The sequence below is a fragment of the Tachypleus tridentatus genome, chromosome 2 (genome assembly GCF_004210375.1).
Source record: "Tachypleus tridentatus isolate NWPU-2018 chromosome 2, ASM421037v1, whole genome shotgun sequence".
Classification (NCBI taxonomy): Eukaryota; Metazoa; Arthropoda; class Merostomata; order Xiphosura; family Limulidae; genus Tachypleus; species Tachypleus tridentatus.
In genome coordinates this window covers 24,551,960-24,578,617 of record NC_134826.1, presented here as the reverse complement: position 1 = coordinate 24,578,617, position 26,658 = coordinate 24,551,960, and the positions used below count along the sequence as shown (strand labels likewise).

Genomic DNA, 26,658 nt, shown 5'->3' with positions numbered 1-26,658 from the left:
CTGATTTTAGCGTTGTAAGTCTGTAGACTTACTGCTGTACCAGCAGGAGAAAGGTATCCAGAAAAATTGGATAGAAGTAGATGATAAAGAGAAATGGGCAATCGGTTTTGAATATCGACGAGAACTAACGTAAAGTAATTCCAGAGCCAGAAGATAGCTAAGTGAATTGGTATAAATAGTACAATTTGTGTACTGCATGGTTTCTACATGATCCAGGGCAAGAGGAATAACGTACAATTTGGCAGTGAACACAGAAACTGTAGAGAGGATCCTGTGTGCAAACACTGAACCATAACAAATCATAGCAGAGCTATGTGTCATCTGATTTCAAACCATCAATATAAATGGGAATCGAAGGATGGTTCAAAAGATGTTCATTAAATAGATGGTACTTCCAATTAGTAGTATCTGTCTTCTGAGATGACTCAAAGAAAAGTCACACTTGGGGATGGTAATAAAACCATGGTGGGATAGGCTGACCAGTGGAGACAGCAACATCATCCAATGACAGACCCAATTCATATAACTGCACCTGGACACGAAGGCCAAAAGGAACAATGGTAGGCCATCTATCCTGAAAAAGCATGGCCAGGCAACCCATGTGAAAAACCAAACAAGATACGCATTAACCATCCTCTCTACAATCTTACAGAGACAACTCGTCAGAGCAATTGGCAGTAGTTTGAAGGAATCTTGGGATCCTTTCCAGGCTTAGAAAAAAAAAAGGGCAAAAGCACAGCACCAGGCATATGGAAAAACATTCTCCTGCCAGATCTGGTTGAAAACAACAAGAAGAATAGCAAGATAGGCAGAAGAGAGAAGATACAGCATTTCATAGCGATCATCATCAGGTCCCACTGATGTACTGACAGACTGATGAAGAGCAAGCTTGAGTTTCATGAGTGTAAAGGAGCAATTAAAGTCATAGAGATGATTAGTCCGAAAGGAAAGATTCAACTGCTCTGTCCAAGTCTTGATGGTTAAAAGGATGGGAACGAAGCAGAAGTGCTAGACACACAAGAAAAGTTTTCACCGAGTGTATCAGCAATGCTTTGGACATCGGCAACTTCATGACCAACAGAAAGCAAAGGGGGTAGAAGTATACTGCCCACTGATCTCCCAAATCTTGTTCCATATAACTTTGGAACTGGTGATAGAAGAGATGCTAGTTGTGAACTTAATTCAAGATTCCTTCTGGCTTTGGCTCTGAAATACAGAACAGAATGGAAAGGGTGGTTAGCTGAAGAAATAAAAATAAATGGTGATGTTTTATAGCATAACAAAGGCAGTGATGTAAATACAGGAATATTATTTATGGAGAACCATGTGAGGATTCCAGACAACGAATGTTTCAGATGCCATGCTAAAACCTTTTTCTCTTCTGAAGTTATTACCTAATTCATTAAGAAGTCTCAACATGGAATGTGATAAGTCACCAATATCAGGAATCCTATTAGTATCATTGTTGTAAGTAAGTACAATAAACATGCCTGAACATTTATTGTTTTTATAAGTAGAATAAGTGTAATGAACAATTATTACTCTTGTAAGAATAATACGTGTGTATAGGAGCAGCTGAGGCAAAATAACTATTTCAGCTATAAAATAAAGTATATTACTATAAAATAATTGATTTTATTATATAGAAAAGGTGTGCTCAACCTATAGGTTGCAATACAGATATCCCTCATCATCTACAGTTTTGAGTATTCACAGTATAGCCACATTTCATCCCCCAGACTAGCATGAGGCTTGAATTGTTCTGTACTGAACATCCCATGTTTCTAAATCTTTGTTCAAAGTTTTTTTTTGCAATTCCTCCTGTGTAACCTTTCCAAGTCCTCTGCCTGCTTCATTTGTCACTGCTACCTTTATCATTAATGGTATTCACAGCAATTTCTAGAACCATTCCCACTGAATGCCAAGGTATAACCATATACCTCTTTGAAATATATCTATTTTAAAATTAATATACTGATACCTATCACATCATCCAACATTTATATAGTTTATTTCAAAGAATGTTATGTGTATATCATAATTTGAGCAGGTCAACCAAATATGATTAATCACCAAAGGTATACTTGTGAAATGAGCATCAGCTAGTAAATTTGATTTTCTGTACAAAAGTCAGTCACTTTCTCCTAACAACTTGTGATGTTAAGACACCAAACAAATGTACAACTCTGCCTTATGTACGGATTCAAAGAAATGTCCTTCCTCTTTTCAACCTCTCCATTGTTTGTTTAACAGGGAAAGCATTTCCATTTTATAATTTCCATAAAATTTAAAAACAAGTTACACGTGTTAACTTGTATTATGTTACCACAATTTCTTCTATAAATATATTTATTTCTGTTAATTTTTAATTACCTAACAAATAGGGAATCTTGAATTTTTCATTGAGTGAAAAAGGTGTTTTGAAATGATAAATTTGAGAATTGTGATTTATCTAATTTTATCAAAATATGTTTAAAAATTTAAACTTCAATGTTGAAATGGATAATAACCATCACAAAAATTTGAATCTTAAAAAGTAACCTAGAGCAAGAAACATGAACTTCATTGAAAACTACGATACTGAAACATTTTGATTTCATTGCAACTATACCTCTGTTAAAAAACTGGGTTTACATTATGTTTGTGGATCAATCATGAACATTTCTTATAAGAATATAATTATTTCAATTTATTTTTCTTTAAAACCTCTTGAAATAAATGTCCATAATTTGATGTTACTTTCGTTTACAAAATATGAAATGTCTTTCTTAATGCAGAACCTTTTAAGGCTATAAAGTTACATTCTTGGAACCAAATGACAAAGGTTCATAAATGTAAAGACTGCTTTCAAACTTACTTGGCATTGAATGAACTGATGACAACATTAGACACAATAAAAAGAAGTTGAACTTATTTTAGAAATATTGCCTTGTATTGATTTGTGAATGGCTAATTTATGATCTTATAATTAACTATTCACAAATGAATACAAGTTTAGCATCTAGCACAAGACTCTAAAGAAATATTATTTTTACTGCTCTTTAATTATAAGATCATAAATTGTATAATTAAACAGTAGTAAAAATAATACTTCATTCTACTAGTTTTTATATTACAAGGAACTTACCAGGTAAACAAAACTTTTAAGTTTCAAATGACAAGAACGTGTGCAGGAAAATGTCATGTGCTCAAAAGTAATTCGTTATTACATAATGACATTTCATTGTATCTGTTTTAATGACATATCACAAAAAAAATAATTACTAGCACAAAAGAGAAGATAACTAAAAACTCTTGAAATAATTTTAATTGTTTACTAACTTTATTTTAATGTTATCTAAATGCACATACAATAGTGTCCTTCATATGTTTCTTAAAGCTTGACTGAAGCCTATAACTGTTATATGAATGCTTAAAGAAAAGGTGAAATCAAATAACTTTGAATTCAGAACTTACTTGTTATGTATTAAGGATGATATAGACAGACAAACCTGTAAACTAAAATTTTTAATGACTGTTAATTTCCATGTATTCTACTGCTTAACAGTTTTTTAAACTTGTTTTGAAGTAATTTAACTTACAAAAACCTATATTTCAAGAAAAGAACACACAAAAAATGGGTCTCTGAAAAAACAACTAATCTTTAATTGTTATCTTAAATCACCAACTTATGTTCTATTGTTACTGACAAAATATCCTACAAATGTCAATAAATTTCTAATAAATTCAAATGGTAGACAGATCATGTCCAAGTACAATTTATCATGTAATAATTCAATATCACAATTATATAAGGTTAACTTTATTTGCATGTTGTAAAGAGTAAAAAATTAAAATTCATTGAATTACTTAAATATTACATTTAATCTTATAGTCTAAGACAATGTTAGAGAATATTTGTATATCACAAATAACTCAATCCATTTTACAGCTAAATGTGTTTTTAATGTCTTATTTAGTCTTTCTTATGCCACCAATAGGGAGTTTCAAATATGTTGGTTGTAAGTTGACTTTAGTCTTATGTGTGTGTGTGTGTGTGTTTTAGTTCAAGTATAATTAGAATTCAGCTTTTATGATTGCTTTAATATTTCCATTTATAACAAATGTTGTTAACAAAATTATAAGTATATGCAGAAAGATATCAAAAATAGTTTATACCTTGATTTGCAAGTGTAGCACAAAAATAAAAAGATTATATTTTCAGAAGATATATTTGAGCATAACAGTCCAGAATGAAGTTTAATCTTTTAAGGATTCCAGCCATTAACATTCCTGATAATGAATTATCAGAACAAATCATAATTTAACCACTATATACTACTTTACAAGAACTATTAGGCTCACTAGGGTAATGGTGTATTAACTTTTAAATCACAGGTTTAAATATTTTAACAGCTCAGCAGAATTAACTATTTTTTATTTTTAAAAGTTATATTTAACTACCTGTCATTATACTGCTATGCTATGTAATTTATAAATCAACTGAAAAATTACAGGACAATTTTACAAAGCATCTTGCATGCATTAAAGTGACCAAGTAACTAAGTGCATGTATAGTAGTCATTAAAATAATTTTCAAATGGGTATGTATTTTATTTAATAGTAGTATAGTAAGTGTATTTCATAATACATACTAATGTAAAGAAATAATACTAAACATTTCAGTATTTCTAGGAAAACAACTACATATTATCTTTGTACAAGTTATCTGATAAATTATGTTATGTTACTTTACATAAATACATCCCAGTAATTACTCGAAGATCATTTCTACAAACAAACATGTAAAAGATTGAAAGAAGGAGTTGAAATTAATACTCAGATGTGTTGATAAAGCACACAGAGAACAGATGTCCTTTTGAAGTTAACACTTGAGAAACAGTCCAAGCTTTGATACTTCAGTCTTTTTATAAGCAACTATATGTGGAAATAATATACTCTACTTGTATCAAGTTCTAATTTCAAAATTGCTACTGTTAAATCACAAGATATTTTGATAGATGCTAATTTATATATTAATTTGTTTATTTTCACTTTTGACACCATCACAAGTCAAAATGTTTTACAATACCTGTCATAATCTTGATAAATGAACATAAATGTATAAAGAAATAAAAGTAACTAATTATTACTATTCTCAAAAATTGCCTTTAAATGGTAAGTTCAAATATGAATATTAAAAATAATAATAAAGCAACCTAAGTAACCTTGTCACCTTCTTTCAAAGTTTGCAAAAAAACAAGTAGTAATTATCTTTATAAAATTTTGCTGTTTATAATTTTATAGCAATGCTTAAGACATTCCATTTAATCTTCCATAACGAAACAAAAGCCTGCAGTCCAAAAACAGATTTTCTTTGCTCAGAAAATAACAGTCATAAGATGACTAGAAAAAGTTCTGATGGTCTGAGAACTCTTAAAATATAAGTAAGTTCTGTATGTCCTAATAACCTCTTGTGCCATTAACAAATTACCATAGTGGGTACTAGAACTTTAGAATTAAAAATAAAAGTCAGAAGAATTATATAACAATGTACTTTTATCTTCTCACTAGAATATTACAAATTGTAAGAACTGATCTCGATAAAAACAACCACAGAATGAACTAGAAATATTTCCACACTCACATTTATGTTACGTTCTTTGAAACTTTTCTATTTACTTTCAGTGAAAAAAAAACAACAAAACAGAATAATCATCATAGCAGAAATACTTAAATATGAAAATTATAGTTTTCTGATTTTTATCAAAAATACTCAAAATTATAAACAATGAAAAGCTTATAAATGCCAGTGAAAATAAAAAGATATTCACAGAAATTTACAAATCTTAAAATGTTATAAGCACCAGAGATTCATCTCTGAACTTTAGCTAGAGCAAGCTCAATGTGTTTATTCAATTCCAGGATGATTTTGTCCTTCTCTGTATAGATACCAGTGTCAAGTAGGATGTCACGCTCTTCTATCAACCTTTGTAAATGGTGACTCATGGCATCTGGTTTTGTTAAGACACCTGTCTTTGATCCACTACTGGATGGACGAATCCCCTGGGAGCTGGTAGATACAGACACAGCTGAAGGATATTCTAGGGGTATTGGACTTGAAGATGGATTCTCAAGGGATATTTTAGCATCAACTTTCCTAAATATGTCAAAATTATGAAAATATAAAAATAACTCATGTAAATACACTGTAAATAATACAAAGAAAGACATTATTTTGAATGTAACATTTTATATTACTTTATAACTTATCAGCTGTAATACTACCTCCCACTGTCATCACAGAAACATTCTATACTATACAAGAAAGCAACAAAAACACAGGACATTGTGACAACAGAAGAATAATAAACACTTTCAAAATACACTTGTCACAGTTATTTACATGACAATAACTTACCCCAGGTTAAGGGAATTAGTAGATTTGATTCATCATGTTTTTCCATATTAGGTAAGAGTACAGCAAAAATAATCTTGTCTCTCACAAAGTTCTCAACTGATGCTGTGTTAAGTTACACAATATATATAGTTTAGAAGAGACTGAATATTAAAAAATAAAAAATATGAACAGATAGTTTCATATTCAACCCCTTTACAAATATTAGCACTTACGAAAAGTCTCATGAAAACACAGCAAAAGTTAAATTTCATTCAAATAATAAAGATTTTTAGCATTTAAAAATAACTTTAATTAATATAATAAATGTTTCTAAACTTTTTTCCCATATTATCTAGAAAGATTGTGAACTTTTAATGTAAGAATGGTAATTTATGTAAAAACCAATTTGCACATAGAGTTATTTTAATTATTTATTGAAGTTAAAAACTTTCTTTGCAATGCAGTTAATTATCTCAACATAAACTCAGTTGATCTGACTGACCACATGACCTCTTTGTACTCAAATGAAGTCTTTATTAACTTTTAATATAAGATGTATATTTTCACAAAATTAGGTACTTTCAATAAATATTATAAATCTTTCACATACAAAAAAAATCATAGTTCTTCATGAAGTATTTCAAATAAACTAAAAAAAATGATTTGTCCATTAATATATTGAGTATTTGTTTTGAATAGTTTGTGTGCAAAGTAATTCTCACATTAAGATTAAAAATACTTTTTATCTCAAACCTCTCACATTTACTTTGTGTAATTCCTAATATCTCATAAATACATTTCAAACTTTTTTCAATAAAACTTAACACTTTATTGGTTTTACTACCCTAATTCCATATAACATTGGTCAATTTGACAGACTTCATAATAAATCTATATTACCTTTTTTATTTCTAAAATGACTTCAAATCGCAATATGAAACTATATTCATTTATCCTAAGTAGCTTTAAGCTTGTAACAGTATACATCTATTTATAATTATATTTTATTGTTTTAATGCCCTTTGAATTGTCTCCATACAACCAGCACCTTTGTAAGTTGTAAATCACTTGGGGTAGTTGCAGCACATGTTACCCATGTACTGCTTGCATATGTACCTCATTAAACATTTTTATTACATTAGTAGTATTTATTTTAGCTAATCTAATCTTAACAAACCTAAAATTAACACTATTTTTACATTTTAGTTACTTTTAAAATAATACATAAAGAATAAATATGATAAAATAGAAATAAAATACTTAATCTTTTATTTATTTGCCATTGATCGCTGAGGACATTTAAGCCTACAATATTGTATACTATTAGTCATAAAGAACTAAATAAATTTTATTATATTAAACAATGTATCGAATAACATAGACTAATAATATGCAAACAGTAGATTATTTCTCCTAACTCTCACAATTTTTCTATTTTTCTAACTATGCCAAAAGAACTGTTACAAATTCATCCAAGCTAGTGATTAAGTTTCTCATTGAAATGTTGCTTGAACTCTCAGTGAAAGTGACTATTATCTGTTCAGAACATAATGTAGATGAAAACTTTTACATCTTATTGGTTATATGTAATGTATAATTAAACATAAGAGGAAACTATAAACATATCGTGAAAGAGAGACTATGACAGGTGGGCGTGGCAGGAGGGGTTTGATTTTCTACTGATAGCTCTGTAACCAAACAATATTGAAGGCTATAAAAATTAAGGTTTGTCTAAGTAATGACAATTCTAAAGTGAGTAATTTACATTGAATTTCTTACTCTTTCAAGGGATGGTGGGAAAAATAGAGAAAACAAGATGCACAGAGAAAATAGATTGTGGGTGTCATACTAGTGAAAATACAGGTTTTTTTAAAAAAATATTTCCTTGTAATATTACGAACTAAAAACTTATATGCTATTGAAATAGGGTAATAAAGTAGTTTAGTAAAATTTGGAATGTAAAACACTAACATTTTCTGTCATACACAGCAAAGAATACCTGGGTAGAAAGAGTTAAAAGGACAATGAACTGAAATCATAATAAACTAATTTTAATTTGAATAATTAATCAAACTAATTACTATAAACAGCATAATTTAAACATGCCTTTTCATTGCTTCATCTGGATTATTAGGTTCTTCAGCTTGCTGGAGGATGGTTTCTTTTTGTTGATTTGTGGTGGAAGGTTTTTGTATTACAGCCTCAGAGACTTGTTTAGAAGTATGCATCTGGTCTAAATTATACAACCGATTCTGAAGAAGTGAGATCTGTCTAAGTGCTTGTCCCCACTGTTGTTTAAAACGTTTCTTAGCTGTCACAGCCCCATCAAGTTTTCTCTGAAGTTCAACCTACAGAAAGTTTAGTATAATTAAATTCTAGCGACTCACCAGCATCAAATGATGTATATCGACATTAAGCCGTTACATTTTATTATGGTTTTAATTTTAAAAATTTGTAAGACAAGATTGAAATTCTATACTTTTTAAACGAAAAATGCTGTGAACTAACAATTTGGGACAACATTGTATTAAGTAAAAAACACCAAACATCAAAGTAACACTTAAAGCTCAGTTCTAATGTAAATGTAAAAAAACGAATATGCTGTCAAGCTCACCAATACTCCAAATAAAATAAATGTGCTATCAAACTTACAAAAAACTTCTTTAAAATCAGTAATTCTTTTACAATAAGTTTATAAACAAAGTACTTCTAATACATGTATGACATTTGTCTAATGATAACTCTTTTTGCAATATGTATTATACATCCAAGACTACTTTCCTTCATTTATAAAGAATGTAAACACTAATAATTACAGTAAGTGGAATTATGTCTTTTTATCTAGATTGGTTAAAATAAAAAAGCAAGGCATGACAAAAGCCCTAACTTTGAATTTTGACTCCTGTAAATTCACAACAAAAGCACAAACCTTGTATCTAATGGAGTTTTCACAGGGTATTTGTGCAAAGTATTATTTGGATTGGTCAAAATATAAAGAATGAGTAAAGAAATGTTAGCAAAAAAATTAATAATTATATTATTTATTATTTATATCATTGTAAAATCAACAGAAACCATAAGCTCTTTATCTTCCTACTTTAGTTTGATAAGGTTATTATAAGTTTTCTTTGCAGAGTTTCACTTGGACTGATGAAAAGATGAAGAAACTGCAGGCTAAAATGTGTACTTTTGTAGCATTTGACCATTGAGCCCATAAAATTAAAAGGAGTTTCTAAATAAAAAATATGAAAAATAATTCTGGGAATGCTGGACAAAGCTATATACGTCCTTAAGTTTCAAGTACATTAGCCAAAAGGTAAAGGTTTGGTGCACATCTGTAATTGTTCGAAAAAAAGACAAGCAAATGAAATAAATTTCTAATTTCTACAACGGAAGACATTATAAATAAATTCTTTATATGTTTCAAACAGATACATTCATTAGATTCAGCAGTTTATTTTTAAGGTACACAAACTTGACATACATGTATACAAACTGTTTAAAATATAAGCCATTGGTTTCATCCATTCTAAACAAAACATACTGTTCTTTCCCATCACACAGAATTATTATATACACAAACTAATGAAAATCCTGTGAAAATATAGTTGGTACTAGGAACTACTGAATTCTAAGATGTTTATGATTGTATAAAGTAATAATTAACATCCACATAAACACTTAAAATATGTTATTTTACCTTTTCCATATTGAGAATATTTATTTCACTTTGTAACTGTATTTCAGGTCTACTGCTATGCTCTTGTTGTAAATTCTCAATAGTTTCATCTCTTTCCTTCACTTTATTTTCTAAATCTTTCACCTGAAAATTAGATTCAGTTGTTCACTTTCTTCAGTTTTTAGTTTAACTAAGTTTTATTAGCATAATTACAACCCAAATAAGTAAAATTACACAGTAACACAAAATAACATATCTAATATAAAAATATTTTGAAATCAATTATTTTACAAGGATTGTAAAGCCAGACTGGGCCTTGTGCAAGCATATGAATCAAATCATATCTTCCCAAATCTTTTTCCTTTATTCTTTAATAAAAACTAGACACAACTCTATAAAACAGGCATGTAGATATACACATTACATGAAAACACTCTACACCATTAACCCACCTTGGTTGAGGAGGGATGTTACACTGTGAAACTGAAAACGTTATTACAGTATAAGTTTTAAATACAAACTAAAATTCTTATTTTATAACTTGAAAGTTATATCCATTTCTCCAAAAGTGCTAACTGACTGTTTTCATTTTATTATTGACTTCTAAATGCAATAATATTTGGTAAAATAATCCTTTCTGGGAATATAAAGATTATTTCCAATGGTCTGTTTCCATATACTCCTTTATAGTAACAGAATTTATCAAATCACACTTTAGTGCCCAGGTACTAACTTGCTGAAAATTAATGTTTTCTACTGGTCAAGATTTTTTACTTCAAGAGACAGAGATTTACTGAGTTTTTTAATCTAAAACTACTTGTGTTTGACATTTACACATTTGGTAAATTTCAAAGCTGTGACAAGGAATTAATATTCATGATCAATAAACAGTATTAAGAATGTAACACTTTAAACAATAATTAGACTGCTTAATAATCACATAATTATGTATTGTACTTAGAAGCCTCAGTATATATAAACTGCAACAAATATGTTTATGTAAAGATATGACTGGGTAAGTTAAGAAAAATAGTCAAATCTAAAATATACGTACGTATGCTTGCAGAAATTAATAAGCTCAAAATAGAAATATAAATACACACACACAACAGAAAATTGTTGTTAAAGTATTTATTAACAATCTTATGCATAAATATTTTTGTTCTTTTTTATACATATATTCAGCCTCCAATGTGGTATGTGGGAATGTGGTATCTAAGTATCCTGATGTTCAACAAACAAGTTCAAGTATTTGCAAAATGCACAAACATGTAATGGATAAGAACAGCAAAGGAAAGCAAATTACATGCAAATGTAAAAAAGTTATGTAACTCTAATTGTCAATTGTGGTCTTCTAATTGGCTTTTAATAACTTGAGCAAAAACTACCTGCTGGGAATAAGAGGAGATTCCAACCATGTCTGCACAGGACAAAGACCAAGCAAAGAGTAATATAATACATTTTCATGTCAAACCAAGGTTTGTGTAGTATATTAAAATTCTTATATTATTCAAATAACATACACAAAAATGAGACTTCTAACTCATACCAACTTGTACAAGTATCTGTACCACCCCTTGATATGACATTGCCCTATCCCAAGGAGTTTGCACAGACTCATGATAAAACTGGAATAAGTTTATTTAGAATACCCATTGCCATAATCTCTCTCTAAGCAAAAAATTAGTATATATTTATGACCTTTTGACATCAAGTTTACACGTCTTTAAAAGTAGAGCATCAGTAAAAGACTTAAAAAATACTTGAACATATTACTATACATATATTCTAAACTAAAAGATAGACAGAATTAACTGCTATATAAAGTACGACAGGAAACAATGTTTCAGTTGCTATTCAGATACCATACATATAATACCATCAGATACTTAAATTGTTGTTTTTACCTTTCAATATTATATATAGAAGACTTAATACCCCTGAATCATTTTTTTCAATTTCTGATGCACAAAGTTTTATCTCATAAATATTATGTTTCACTGTATACAACAGAAAAGGATGTCCTGAGAAAATACCAAAAAAAAACTGAAGGCATAATGAAGTCTCAGAACAAATCAATATTTATATTAAAAAACATAACACAAATATAAGGCACTTAAGTGAAAAAAGTGCATTTTTCTTCTAGCAATGCCACATCAGGCTATCTGCTGAGCCCACCGAGGGGAATTGAAGCCCTGATTTTAGCATTGTAAATCTGTAGACTTACTGCTGTACTAGTGGGGGCTAAGTGAAAAAGAAAATTATCAGAAGATTTTAATAACACACACGATAGCTTTTACTACGGTTAAAGTTTTTCACCCAAATTATTTACTTGCATTTTATCTGCTAAATAATTTCTGAGTTACCTCAAATCTTCTTTTAGGAATGTTTTTGTTAGTGTGTCTATTATGGTGCAGTGATTTTCTTCACAAATCTTCTCCTATCTAAAATTTCATTGAGATGGTAATGTTTTGAATTCTACTCTTTATACAACAGTCTACAACTGTTATTTTTCCTCTTAGACCTCTACATACATACTTTAATACATTGTAACATATCTACATTTGAAAACAAATAACTTATATACAAATTCAATCTGTTACATCAAAGTGCAACATCAATTTACACAAATTTTACATGAAAATTATAGCAGTAAGAAGGTAGTTGTGTCAACATGTGTATATTTATTTCCTAACAATACTCCAGAACTTGTTTCCTTTTAAAACACAGTTTTTTTTTCTTTTGGTTCAATTTACTAACATTAGTCTTATCAAGAGTGACTGAGTAGATGTTTCAGTAAACGTGTGTAGGTTTCACCTTTTGATTAGTTATTCTACTTTATTTAACTGTCTTTAAACAATAACTTTTGTGGGCATTCCACAATAATCTTATGGCCAAAGGTTAGAAATCACAACTTGAACTATTCAAGTAGTATTCTTTTCATTCTGTATTAATTTATGCAATAACACTCAGTTTTTATCTGAGAGATAAGTATTTGTGAAATTTACTATGTTTATTGGGTTGAAACATCAATGACTGACAAACTAATGTGCTTAGTTATTTTTTAACTCAATGATTCCTGACTTCATTTCAAATTTTCAGTCTCTGTGCATGGTATTGGTTTACATTAAAAATTTAACAAAATCACATTACTATTAATATAAGTCTATAAAATGACCATTATAATGTTATAATTTGAAATTGTGTTATCTATGTTATAATTTTTTGTTTCAAAAGAAATCTTTCAAAAATACTTAAACTGTAGATTAAATGCCTCATGAATCATGCACCACAAAACTCTCAACTTTAGTAGTGGTTCACTATCAGCTACACTAACTGGAAATATATACGAGCATGTAAACACTGAATATGTGCCTGACTTACTTTACATGTGATATTCAAAGTCACTAGCTGGCTTGTCTGGGAAACAAGTGTACACAGTCCTTAGAAAGTTCGGTTTATGATATTCTCCACTGGTGATTAATTTGAAATTTGCATACAGATTTTCTCATAGTTACATATAACTTCTGTTGATATTATTGTGTGGTTCATCAACTATAACATTTACGGTGGTTTCTTACCAAAATACACTATAGTTAGAGAAACAGTTAAACCGTAAACTTTTATATTTTAGTTAATTATGCATTATTTGTGTTTAATTATAAGTTTAACTTGTTGTTGTCTGGATTATCAAAATATGTAAGCACAATGGTATTATTCACCATGTTTGATGACATGGCCTTTGAGCCCTGAACTGTTGTAAAAGTTAAATTTTGAACAGAACTCCCTAAAAGGTCGTAACGTGTACACTTCAAACTGCCTGTTACAAAGGGTTAAACGTTTGAATAAAAAGAAACACAGATTTGTGCCAACATTGTTACAATTTAAATATAACATTAAATACTAACTTGTTTAACTACAAACATTTTCCCAAGCTCTAACTTTTTTTTCTTATAATCACATAAATTTGCACTTTCACAAGTGGATGACACATCAAGTATTTCTGACTGAAACAAACATTTTCTGATACTCAAAACACTTCTAATTTTATTCAGAAAATCTCTTTAGAAATATCCCAATATAGTTTGTTTCTTTATAAACTCTATAATTGTTGCCTCTTCCAATACACTTTACCAAAACAGTACAAATTTGCATAAAATGTTTTTAATTTCAGCTAAAACCTTTTCATACAATATATTTATTAATACATAATTACTTACTTCTAGGTAGTTGTTTTAAATGAAAGATATCTAAAATTAACTGAAAAAAAAGCTTCTTTGGGTATTGAGAGCTTAAAATAGACTAAACACAAAGAAACAGTTTATTTGATTTGCACTTAATTATCAGCTAACCTGTTGCTCAAGTTTCTTTCTTTGTTGAAACAAATCTTGAACTTTTTTCCTAAGAAAAGAATAAAAAGTTAAGATAAGAACATCTGAAAATGTATGAACAGATATACATACATAATGATATGATGTTAATCTAGTTTAAGCTAGTTATTTTTTTATGTTGAATGTAATGACTCATTTATGAGGATTTTATGCATAACATCAGATAGAAGTTTCTGAATACCTACAACAAGACAATTTTCCACTTTATAATAATGCATAACAAACACTTATTTTATTTATATCAACTTTAATATGATATTTATCTTTTAGACTGCTGCTATATATAAATTTGCATCATAACACTTGCTTACTGCTTACTAAAGGAGGTTATGTGCAACATCTCAGAATGGCTGGTATGGGTATTAACACTTTTACTTATAAAGCAAAGAACAACGTTTCCACCTTCCTAGGCCATCTTCAGGTCAACAAAGGTCACACGTTTTATTAAAAATAAACACAAGCTTGTGCTAACATTGTTACAATTTAAATATAACATTAAATACTAACTTGTTTAACTACAAACATTTTCCCAAGCTCTAACTTTTTTTCTTATAATCACATAAATTTGCACTTTCACAAGTGGATAACACATCAAGTATTTCTGACTAAAACAAACATTTTCTGATACTAAAAACACTTCTAATCTTATTCAGAGTATCTTTCTAAAAATATCCAAATACAGTTTGTTTCTTTATAAAACTCCACAACTGTTACCTCTTCAAATACACTTTCAATTATGTAACTGAAAATAGTGTAACACAGAAAATAAAAACAGTAACAAAAATTTTCTTATAACATAAACAATTTATATTTAATAATTGCTACAAATAAAAAATTTAAAATACTTTAAGCCAAAGTTTTCTCAGATCAAAAACATTGAAGTTTGTAATATTTGGTCCCTCAGTGGCACAGTGGTATGTCTGTGGACTTACACACTAAAAACCACGTTTCAATACCCAGAGCACAGATAGCCCACTGTGTAGCTTTATGCTTAATTCAGAACAATTACCAATTGTAATATTTGGAAAGATAAGTATTCTAATCATAACTTTTGCTGTATATTGTGAACATTTGCCATACTGACCATTTCCCTTTAATAACTATGAATATGCAACATACCTTTATAGAACATTACCTTTGAAAATGTTTTTAAAGTTTCTTTTTTTATTTACTTCATTTCACATTTGTTTGCCAGAAAACATCATTAAAATATAATTGTTTACTTAGATAAGTAGCTATACATTTTGATGAGAAATTAAACATAGGTTCCATGTTTGTATTTTGATGAGTAATTAAACATAGGTTTCATGTTTGTATTTTGATGAGTAATTAAACATAGGTTCCATGTTTGTATTTTGATGAGTAATTAAACATAGGTTCCATGTTTGTATTTTGATGAGTAATTAAACATAGGTTTCATGTTTGTATTTTGATGAGTAATTAAACATAGGTTCCATGTTTGTATTTTGATGAGTAATTAAACATAGGTTCCATGTTTGCATTTTGATGAGTAATTAAACACAGGTTCTATGTTTGTATTTTGATGAGTAATTAAACATAGGTTCCATGTTCAAAAACATCATTAAAATATAATTGTTTACTTAGATAAGTAGCTATACATTTTGATGAGAAATTAAACATAGGTTCCATGTTTGTATTTTGATGAGTAATTAAACATAGGTTTCATGTTTGTATTTTGATGAGTAATTAAACATAGGTTCCATGTTTGTATTTTGATGAGTAATTAAACATAGGTTTCATGTTTGTATTTTGATGAGTAATTAAACATAGGTTTCATGTTTGTATTTTGATGAGTAATTAAACATAGGTTCCATGTTTGCATTTTAATGAGTAATTAAACATAGGTTCCATGTTTGCATTTTGATGAGTAATTAAACACAGGTTCTATGTTTTTATTTTGATGAGTAATTAAACATAGGTTCCATGTTTGTATTTTGATGAGTAATTAAACATAGGCTCCATGTTTGTATTTTGATGAGTAATTAAACATAGGTTCCATGTTTGCATTTTAATGAGTAATTAAACATAGGTTCCATGTTTGCATTTTGATGAGTAATTAAACACAGGTTCTATGTTTTTATTTTGATGAGTAATTAAACATAGGTTTCATGTTTGTATTTTGATGAGTAATTAAACATAGGTTCCATGTTTGTATTTTAATGAGTAATTAAACATAGGTTCCATGTTTGCATTTTGATGAGTAATTAAACACAGGTTCTATGTTTTTATTTTGATGAGTAATTAAACATAGGTTCCATGTTCGTATTTTGATGAGTAATTAAACACAGGTTCCATGTTTGTATTTTAATGAGTAATTAAACACAGGTTCCATGTTTGTATTTTGATGAGTAATTAAACATAGGTTTCATGTTTGTATTTTGATGAGTAATTAAACATAGGTTTCATGTTTGTATTTTGATGAGTAATTAAACATAGGTTTCATGTTTGTATTTTGATGAGTAATTAAACATAGGTTTCATGTTTGTATTTTGATGAGTAATTAAACATAGGTTCCATGTTTGTATTTTGATGAGTAATTAAACATAGGTTTCATGTTTGTATTTTGATGAGTAATTAAACATAGGTTCCATGTTTGTATTTTGATGAGTAATTAAACATAGGCTCCATGTTTGTATTTTGATGAGTAATTAAACATAGGCTCCATGTTTGTATTTTGATGAGTAGTTAAACATAGGCTCCATGTTTGTATTTTGATGAGTAGTTAAACATAGGCTCCATGTTTGTATTTTAATGAGTAATTAAACATAGGTTCCATGTTTGTATTTTGATGAGTAATTAAACATAGGTTCCATGTTTGTATTTTCAATAGGTTTTTTTCACATTGTTATTGTTTTCAGGTATTAATAATAACAAAGGTTTACAGATCAGCATTTTATAATCTAAATGGGCCCATACTCAAAAAATAAATGAATTCACTACAACTGACAGCTTTAAATACTTGTGTAGAAAGAAATGAAGAACAGCTATTTATACCAATAAAAAAACTACGTAAAATCAATACACTTGTCAATAAATTTCCATCTGATTAAACAGAGAATACAGAGTTTATTAATTATTATTTCTAGGCTCACTCTATATCAACAAAGATACATGTACACCTGCAATCTATTTGTCTCCTTTCTACACTAGAACACTTCTTAAGTACTTATTGAGTTAAAAAGAATTTATAACAGTTGAAACTATGTTCTGGGTTAATAGTCCTATTTTTACATAGTATTCTGATGAAAAAGAGAGTTTATTTTATTTTTTTTAAATTTTGGGCAAGGCTACACAAGGACTGCGTGTGTAACCTTCCTGAATTTAACTGTGTAAGACTAGAGGGAAGGCAACTTGTCACCACCATCCACTGCCAACTCTTGGGCTACTCTTTTAATAATAAACAGTAGGATTGACTGTCATATTATAACACACCCATCAATGAAAGCACTAGCATGTTTGGTGTGATGGGAATTCGAACCCACGACCCTCAGATTATGAGTTGAGCACCATCACCACCTGACCATGCAGGGCCTGAGCTTGAGAAAAGGGAGAAAAAGAGAACTTGTGACCGGTTTTACTGTAGGTTATCAACATCATAGATGTACCACCTAGTGCTACAGATAGCTATTGTATCTACATAAAATGCACATAATTTTTGACAGCTGTATCATTTTTTTATTTTACACATATCAGTGACATACTATCACCAATATCCTACAAAAGAAATTGGTATGTCCATTGGATGTTCACAAGAAAAAAATGGATATTTTTTCACAAAAACTCTTGCACTGCACTTAAAAAATAATAAAGCAAAAAACAACAAAAAGTGTAATGACACCTCAAAATATTGACAAATTGAGATTCTGAAACTTAAAGGATACCCATGCTTGACAAAAATGATTAGGTACAAAATGAATAGCCTAGATTCATAGGCAGATTGACAGCACATACAAAGACTCAGACTGAACATTTATGAATAAGTCATTAAACTGCATGGTGATCAATTTCCTAACATGTCAAAACTGTGTCAATAACTATACTTTTGAGTTCAAGCATTGATTGTGAAAGATATTATAAAGGCTTAGGCTTTACATTCTGTAAATATTTGTATCTTACAGATAAAAACAAACTAAATATTACAAATCATTACCTAGCCATTGCTTTAGCCACATAGGTGTCCTTCTGCCTATAGTACTTACTCCACTGCAATCTTATATCACAAAACTAATCTGTGTAGTTTAACTAGCCTGTTCAAAATCTGATACAACTATTTTAAGTCTTTATACCATAGCTGAATGAATATGAATAACTAATTTTATAACTGCTTCGTATCTTTGTACTTCTTGTATCTAAGTCTTTTATAGCTTTGCTGAATAATATACTAATAAAATACTGAACTGTTACTGGATTTAAAAGGTTCAAACACTTCCTGTACATGATTACCAGGAACTTTAACTTAAAAATTTTCACATACTTATGTGTTCAACTGCAGTAACATCTATAACAATATTTACATGTTTAACATACTGTACTTGTTCAACAACTCCTAGAGGAGCTGAAACACTCCTTTGGCTTCTCAGCCCCAGGCATGTACAGTTGATAAGGCTCTCTCTTTCTTTTTTGTACCCCATAGCCTGACTGTTATTCATGAATATTTAAAAGACTGTCTAGAGTTTCTGCTGTCACTGAATATCTGTATTGGTTTTTTATTCTATTTACATCACTGAAACTTCTTTCATACTTAACACTTGTAACAACTATATAGAGAGCTTTGCAGACTCAAGTATCAGTTCTATTTGCAGTTGTATAACACTCTAGCTTAGATGCTGAGGAGGTAGATGTTTGTATGAGCCTGAAATCATATCTTTTAGCATGGCCACTCTTGTTTGAGCTTTTCTTTGTCCATCCTCCCCCTGGAGACTACCACAAACAACATTTACTGTTTGATCACTTCCATATAACAGCACAAGAACTTCTTCACTTTTATTAGTGCCTTCAAAATCAACACCACTGCTTCCAACAAGAGGCTCAAGTCTTTAAACATCTCACTGTCTTCTTTTTTTTAAATATGTGTTTTATATTCTTTTTTTATACAAGATATAACAATTCATATTCAATGTTTACAGAATACTTATGTTTTTCTCCATTCATAAAAGCACCAGTTTTTCCTTGTCTGAGTTTTATGCAGTCTCTCATGTTCACTACAGTATTTCTACCTTGTGATTTTAAAAAAAATCCATCTAAAATGATTCAAGCACTCCATACACCAGTATACAGATGTTTGTCCATAAATACGAATTACCGATCCTTATGGCAGATACTGAATGTGACAAATTTGATCTGTACTGTACTGATAATGATTAGATGCATCTAGAACACTGTTACTATAATGAATAAACAGCTTGAAAAAAACTACTGACATGCATGTGGAGCTGTACTAGTACCTAAGTTTAAGTGCATGACAGTCCAAGCCTGCAGATACTTAATCTCCAGAAAAACAGGAGATTTGCAGATCTTATATGGAGAATAACATGTTTAGTTATTTGTTGCAGATAGAATACAAGACAAAACATGGTGCCAAGTTGAAATGAAAAAAATGCTTTGTTTAGGGCAAAAACAGAAAAGCTACCCTAAATGTGAAAATTTCATGCACAGTATGTCTTTTCTCTGCAGCTGACCAACCAGACAAATAGATGACAACATGTGGAAGGATTTTCATTTCATATGTTAGCCACAAGGAGTTCTTTAAACACAAGATGGAGGAGCACAAAATTAAGATAAACTATGAAAAAAAATGATACATTCCTTGAACAATCAAGTTTTAAAAAGTAGCAACTCAAGTAGCAGTCAGTATACTAACTCTACTGATTTTAGTGTTCCAAAATCTGAACAATTGTATATTTGTAGGTAAGAAATATACATAATTAGAATGTAATATAACTAACATATGTAGTATTTTTTTAATACAAATGTGCAATTTATATCAAAAATTGTTATTAAAAACATCCACAAATTTTTGTGCATATGTATACTTACCAACTCTTTATCATCAATAAATATAATAATTTTTAAATTACTCTTGGCTATGTACATAATCTCAATCTATTAAATACAAGTATATCAAAAATAATGTGCAGACAATGATTGGACATGTAACTTAGACAGAACAATGATCTGACATGTAACTTAGACAGAACAATGACCTGACATGCAACTTAAACAGAACAATGACCTGACATGTAACTTAGACGGAATGGTGACTGGATATGTAACTAAGACAGAATGATGACTGGATATGTAACTTTGACAGAACAAAGACTGGATATGTAACTAAGACAGAATGATGACTGGATATGTAACTTTGACAGAACAAAGACTGGATATGTAACTTTGACAGAACGATGACTGACATGTAACTTAGACAGAATGATGGCTGGATATGTTAGTTTTAAATGTGTGTTCACAAGACAAAGGCTACTTCTCACATACAGATTGTGTAGTACACTTTCATTTCAGTACAACAATAATAATTAATCCTTTATGATGATAAGAAACCAACTGGAATAAATTGTAAGTTTAATCACATTGTATTTGTTCATTCTGCATGAACATTTTGAAAAGTGATTTTTAATACCAGTAAGTACACGTTATCAACTACAGAAGATTTACTAGAACAGAATTATGACTGGAAAAAAGAAGAAAAATTTACTCATTTTGTATTAAGTAATGTTACACTAACTTACAACATAAAATACAAGTATGTACAAAATGTTTTGTTTTCTTCATTGTATTTTTTTTTATAAATGTCTTACTTTTCTAGAGTTATAAGATGATCACACTCAACTTTGGTCCGTCTAATTGCTTCCTTTGTTTCTTGTTCTATTTGATCTCTCCAATGTTGCCAAGAAGACCTTTTATGAGCAAGCTAAGAAATACACAAAAAACATTAGTGGATTTTGAAATGAAGTTAAAAGGCAAACAAAACTGAAAAAGTACTAAAGAATGAAAAAATCATGCCTCTTGCAGAACAATTTTTTTTTAGTTTTTGTATGGTTTATAATTTTTTTTTAAACACTGCTTGACTTATTATATGAGGCACCACTCACACAGTACAAGTAGTAATAACACTAATATCAAATCTTTGAATATAGTGAAAAAACAGGTTTTAACAATATGAAAAATTATTGTTTCACATCATCATGAAATTTTAGTGGATTTTGGAAATTTTGTAACAATGCTCCTTTATGTACAAACAACAAAACTTCAGATACCTTACATTAAGAAATAAAAAATAAACGCTTTTACCTCATTCTCCTTTGCAACAAGCTGTCGCTCTCTAACTTCAATATCTGCTAGAGCTTTTTTTAACTTATTTTCTAATTCCTTACATTCTTGGATCTACAGATATAAATTGTACAAAATTAAATGGTAAAATTTATTATAAAAATTCACAAAATACAATAATTTCAAAACAAAAATTAAACTTGTGTGAACAAATTTGACAGATAATCTAAATTTATTTTATATAGTTAAATGTAAAACAAAGACAGTAAATTGAAAAATATATTATATATACATAACAAAAATGTAAATGCATATAAAATTCAGTAATTATATGTAAATTTTATAATAATTCAACATACAAAAGAACACTTCATTATCTTTTCATTTATTTAATATGTTATTTTTATATTTATTAAAAATGTATTTTCCATCACTATGAAAGTTCATCTTCTCACATGTATCCTTTACTGTGTATGACACAAAGTTTCAGTGTCTTACATTAAAAAAAATTATTAAATCAGTTTATGTTTATACTGTACCAATTAATATAGCATAAAATCTCAGATAAACATCCATATTTTAAGTTTTAAATTCCTAATTCTATAAGGCAATATTTAAAGAAATTCTGAATTTCTCCGAGTGTGACATGACATTTTTTTCTAGGCACCTTGTTTTCTCTACTTTATCCACCATCCTTTCAAAAATTATGAAATGTAAATTACTCACTCTAAAATTGTTATTGCTCAAACAAACTATATATTCATCGACAAATCTTTTAGTTTATTTAAAATACTTCACTAACTAATATGAATTTTTCTTTTTGAAAGACACATAATGTTATCTAAAAGACTGCCAAATTTTGTGAACATTCTATTGAAAGTTACAAGTATTATTAAATCTATAAAGATTTTAACACTCCTACGAAAAGACGTTTCTAGTCCTGATTTCTCCAAGCCCGTTCCCCTGGCTGTGGTTTCGCTAGATAGTAGATAGGGACAGTGGGAATCTCGTTAATCCATTCATTAATGGATTTAAATGGCAATTTCATTTAAATACAAAATTATTAGCCTAATATTAATAACCTTTCAAGTTGCTCTAGGGTCTATTAGGCCCCACTTTTCGTAGGAGTGTTAAATTATTAAAAAAAGACCACTTTGTAGATCAAATTTCCCTAGACTGTGTTTAAAGTGTTAACTGGTTTTATTAAGAGACACTGCTATTGTTTATTAGCTTATTAGCATTTGGATTTAGATTGTTGTTGATCTGTTTTAGAATAAAGTTAAACAGGCTATTTGCTGTGTACCCTGCAAGGAATTGAACCTCACATTTTAACATTATAAACTGTAGACTTGTGCTTCTCTCTGAATTTAGGAACAAACTAAACTGATCAAAATATGTTATTGAGATTATGGTCAGAAATATCAGAGGTACAAAAATGAAAAAAAACATGCATTTTAATCAATACATGTTTAGTGTCAATATACTTCTGGTGAGAATAGTGGATTAAACTAATTAAGTATCAGGCAAATTTTAAACCCTGGTCTATGTTGTGAGGCATCGCAGATGATTAATTGTGGCACTAAACAGAAAAAGGCACAGTACAAGAAAACATATTTTTCAAAGTAATGACATTTAGAAAATAACACTTGAAATATGTTAAGAAATGTGCTGCCCTGCGAGTAATCTGAAAGTGCAGTGTAAGCAAATATATTTTTTAAACCAAATGCTGAGAGAAGTGTCACATAACAATTAACCTGTTGATGAATAACTGACCACACCAAAGATCAAATAAATACAGAGGCATCACTAAGGACATTACTTCAGAGAAACACGTCAAGGGACTTCAGTTATGTGTTTAGACTGAACAAACAGACACTCTCAGAGTTATAGGAAGTTATTGAAGATATACGCTAAAATCAAGGAAATGTCTCATGAGTGTTGAACTTAATAAGCAGACGTCAGCAAGCTTCATAAAGAAAAATTATGCATGTTGCATTGTTAGACTCAACCACTTATTTGAGTAGAGCTTTGAAAGATGAAAATAAGAAAAGGGAAAATAAAAATAAAAAACGTTTTTAGCATTTAATAGGGAAAATTTGAACACTATGAAATTAGCCTAAATACTAGCTGGTCAAAAGTTTAAGACTATACTGAAATGAAGCATTAATGGGTAAACACGTAACGAAATTTAGCGTTTTTAACATCTCCCACTGACATCTCCTGTATTATATTGGGTAAAAACATGGTAAAGGCTAAAAGTTTTGAAAGTTGCAGAACTGTCGAGTTGCAAAAGCAAGATCTCTCTCAACGTGCCATTGCTGGCAAGATTGGGTGTAGTAAAACTGCTGTTGCAAATGTCTTAAAAGACCCTGAGGGATACAGAATGAGAATTTCAAGTGGTTAGCCCAAGAAAATTTCGCCAGCGTTGAGCAGGAGGATTCGACGGGTTGTCCAGCAAGATGTCAGCCGATCGTCAAACCAGATTAAGGCCCTTATGGATGCAAAATGCAGCTCAAGAATAATAAGGCGGCACCTACGAGAGAAACGCTTTAAAAACTGTAAATGTCTTCAAAGGCCACACCTCCTTCCAAACCATGAAACAGCATGGTTAAACTTTGCTGAGAAGTACCAAACATGAAACGGAGAAAAGTGGACGAAGGTTTTATTCTCTGACGAGAAAAAATTTAACTTGGATGGTCCAGATGGCTTCTAACATTACTGGCACGATAAGGATATCCCACCAGAGACATTTTCTACACAACACAATGGAGGAGATTTCGTCATGATCTGGGTTGCTTTCTCCTTCCATGGAACAATGGAGCTTCAGGTTATACAGGGGCATCAAACAGCAGCTGGTTACATTGGCATGTTGGAGAGAGCATCCTTATTCACTGAAGGTCCTTGGCTTGTGTGAAAATGACTGGATCTTTCAGCAAGACAATGCTGCAATCCACAATGCCTGCAGAACAAAGGACCTTTTCATGGCGAATAATGTGATTCTTTTGAACCATCCAGCGTGTTTGCCCAAACTGAACCCCAACGAATATGTTTGGGGGTGGATGGCAAAGGAAGTCTATAAAAAGGGACGTCAATTCCAAAGAGTGCATGATCTTCATGAAGCCATCTTCACCACTTGGAATAACATTCCAGCCAGCCTTCTGCAAATGCTTATATCGACCATGCCAAAGCGAATGTTTGAAGTTATTTGCAATGACAGCCATGCAACTCGCTACTGAGACCTCTTGTTGGGCATTTCCTACCCTGTTTAGGACTTCTTTTTGGTATGATCTTAAACTTTTAACCAGCTAATATTCAGGGTAATTTCATAGGTGTTCAAATTTTCCCTATTAAATGCTAAAAGTTTTTTTTCTTATCCCCCTTTTCTTATTGTCATCTATAAATGCTGTACTCAAATAAATGGTTGATTCTAACAATGAAAAATGCATATTTTTTCTTTATGTACATTGGACTTAAGATTTTGGCCAGCAGTGTATATTAAATTAGTTTGTTTAAATTGAAAGAAACAAGCCAAACAAAAATTATTTGAAAAATAATAAACAAAAAGTGCTGCACTAATTGAAAAATCCCACAGTACAAGTTATAAAGTTGGATATAAAATGTACCTTGAAAATAATTAAGAAAATGAAAGATTTACAATCATTACTATTTCAAAACGAAATGCATCTTTTTTTTCTAGTTTTACATCACTGACCTTCCTGCACATTTAATATTATTTATTTCTCGGAATTTCATTAAATTTTTACCACAATTCACTTTCTTATTAATGAAGCTCACTTACTCGTTTTTGAATTATAACTTCTCTTTCAGTGTCTCGGCGTTTCCACTCTGAGGTCAGAGTTTGAAGGTGAATAGTTTCTTTTTCTTTTAACTGAAGGAAACAATAAAATATAGGTTAAACTTGTAAAAAAAAAAAGTTCCAAGAAATATTTTACTAATTTTAATTACTTAAACTATTCAATTTGCATAGCTTGTTAAAGAATCTCAATCTGTAAAACAAATACGCAAAAACTGTGATGTTAATGCAAAACAAAAAATTCAAGAGAATACAGAAAAAAGTAACAAAGTGTAGGAAGTATTAAAACTGTATCATATCCTTCAGTGACATAAATGAAAAGCCATTTAAACTTTGCCAGAAATGAGAAAAATGAAGAGGCACAAAAAATTACAAATATTAGTCACTGAAAGTCAAAAAAGTAATGCTAGTAACCTCATAGAGGGTAGACTTCCACCCATTTCTTCTATAACCAAACACCATTGACCTTGAGCTGATCCTGGGTAAAGAATGCACTATGCAGAGGAGCGAACAACGTTTCGGCCTTCTTCGGTCATTGTTAGGTTCGCAAAGAAAAAATAAGTTACTGACCGGTATCTGACAATATGATTGAAAGCAATTGTGTAATTTAGTGTAGGAATGTAGAGGGTGTGCTTAGATGTTGGATATATTTATTAATATAGGTATAAAGGTGTTCCTTTGTATTGGTATATGACTTTCATCTCTTTGCAGCTACAGATTAAGGAAGATCAGCCAACATCTGATACACCCATAACAGCAAACTGAGTCTCCTCATGAGAAGCAGTTTCAGTGCAAGAGAACCATTACAAACTGAGAATAACCATGGTGGAATGGCATAAGGTAAATCTGAGACTGAACAGGGTGGTCTGTATAGGACTCTTAGAATATTGCCAGCCAGAATAATATAGCTACAGCTCTGGTTAAGGTTCTCAGAGACTAAATGAAAATGGCTACAAATACTACTGTGTTTCAAATCTGGAAATTAGTGCTGTTCCCCCAAAATGTGAACCAGCAAGGACTAAATGGTTAAACAGTGAAGCTGGAATAGCACAGAGCCAAGAAACAAGCTGCTAGGATCAATTCATTATCT

The 26,658-nt window shown here is 30.0% G+C and overlaps 1 protein-coding gene across 2 annotated transcripts in view; it reads right to left on the bottom strand.

The window, feature by feature from the left end:
- Window positions 1-3,623: 3,623 nt before the first annotated feature.
- Window positions 3,624-26,658, bottom strand: part of LOC143239652 (centrosomal protein of 120 kDa-like) — a 113,351-nt gene continuing 90,316 nt past the window's right edge. For both annotated transcript variants that reach the window (XM_076480982.1, XM_076480990.1), the window contains exons 14-20: window positions 25,554-25,643; window positions 21,776-21,868; window positions 21,283-21,395; window positions 14,411-14,459; window positions 10,080-10,202; window positions 8,486-8,727; window positions 3,624-6,139 (exon numbers count right to left, since the gene is read on the bottom strand). In XM_076480982.1, the coding sequence (XP_076337097.1) occupies window positions 5,854-6,139; window positions 8,486-8,727; window positions 10,080-10,202; window positions 14,411-14,459; window positions 21,283-21,395; window positions 21,776-21,868; window positions 25,554-25,643 (996 nt within the window). In that variant the 3' untranslated portion in view covers window positions 3,624-5,853. The remainder of the gene's footprint in view (window positions 6,140-8,485; window positions 8,728-10,079; window positions 10,203-14,410; window positions 14,460-21,282; window positions 21,396-21,775; window positions 21,869-25,553; window positions 25,644-26,658) is intronic.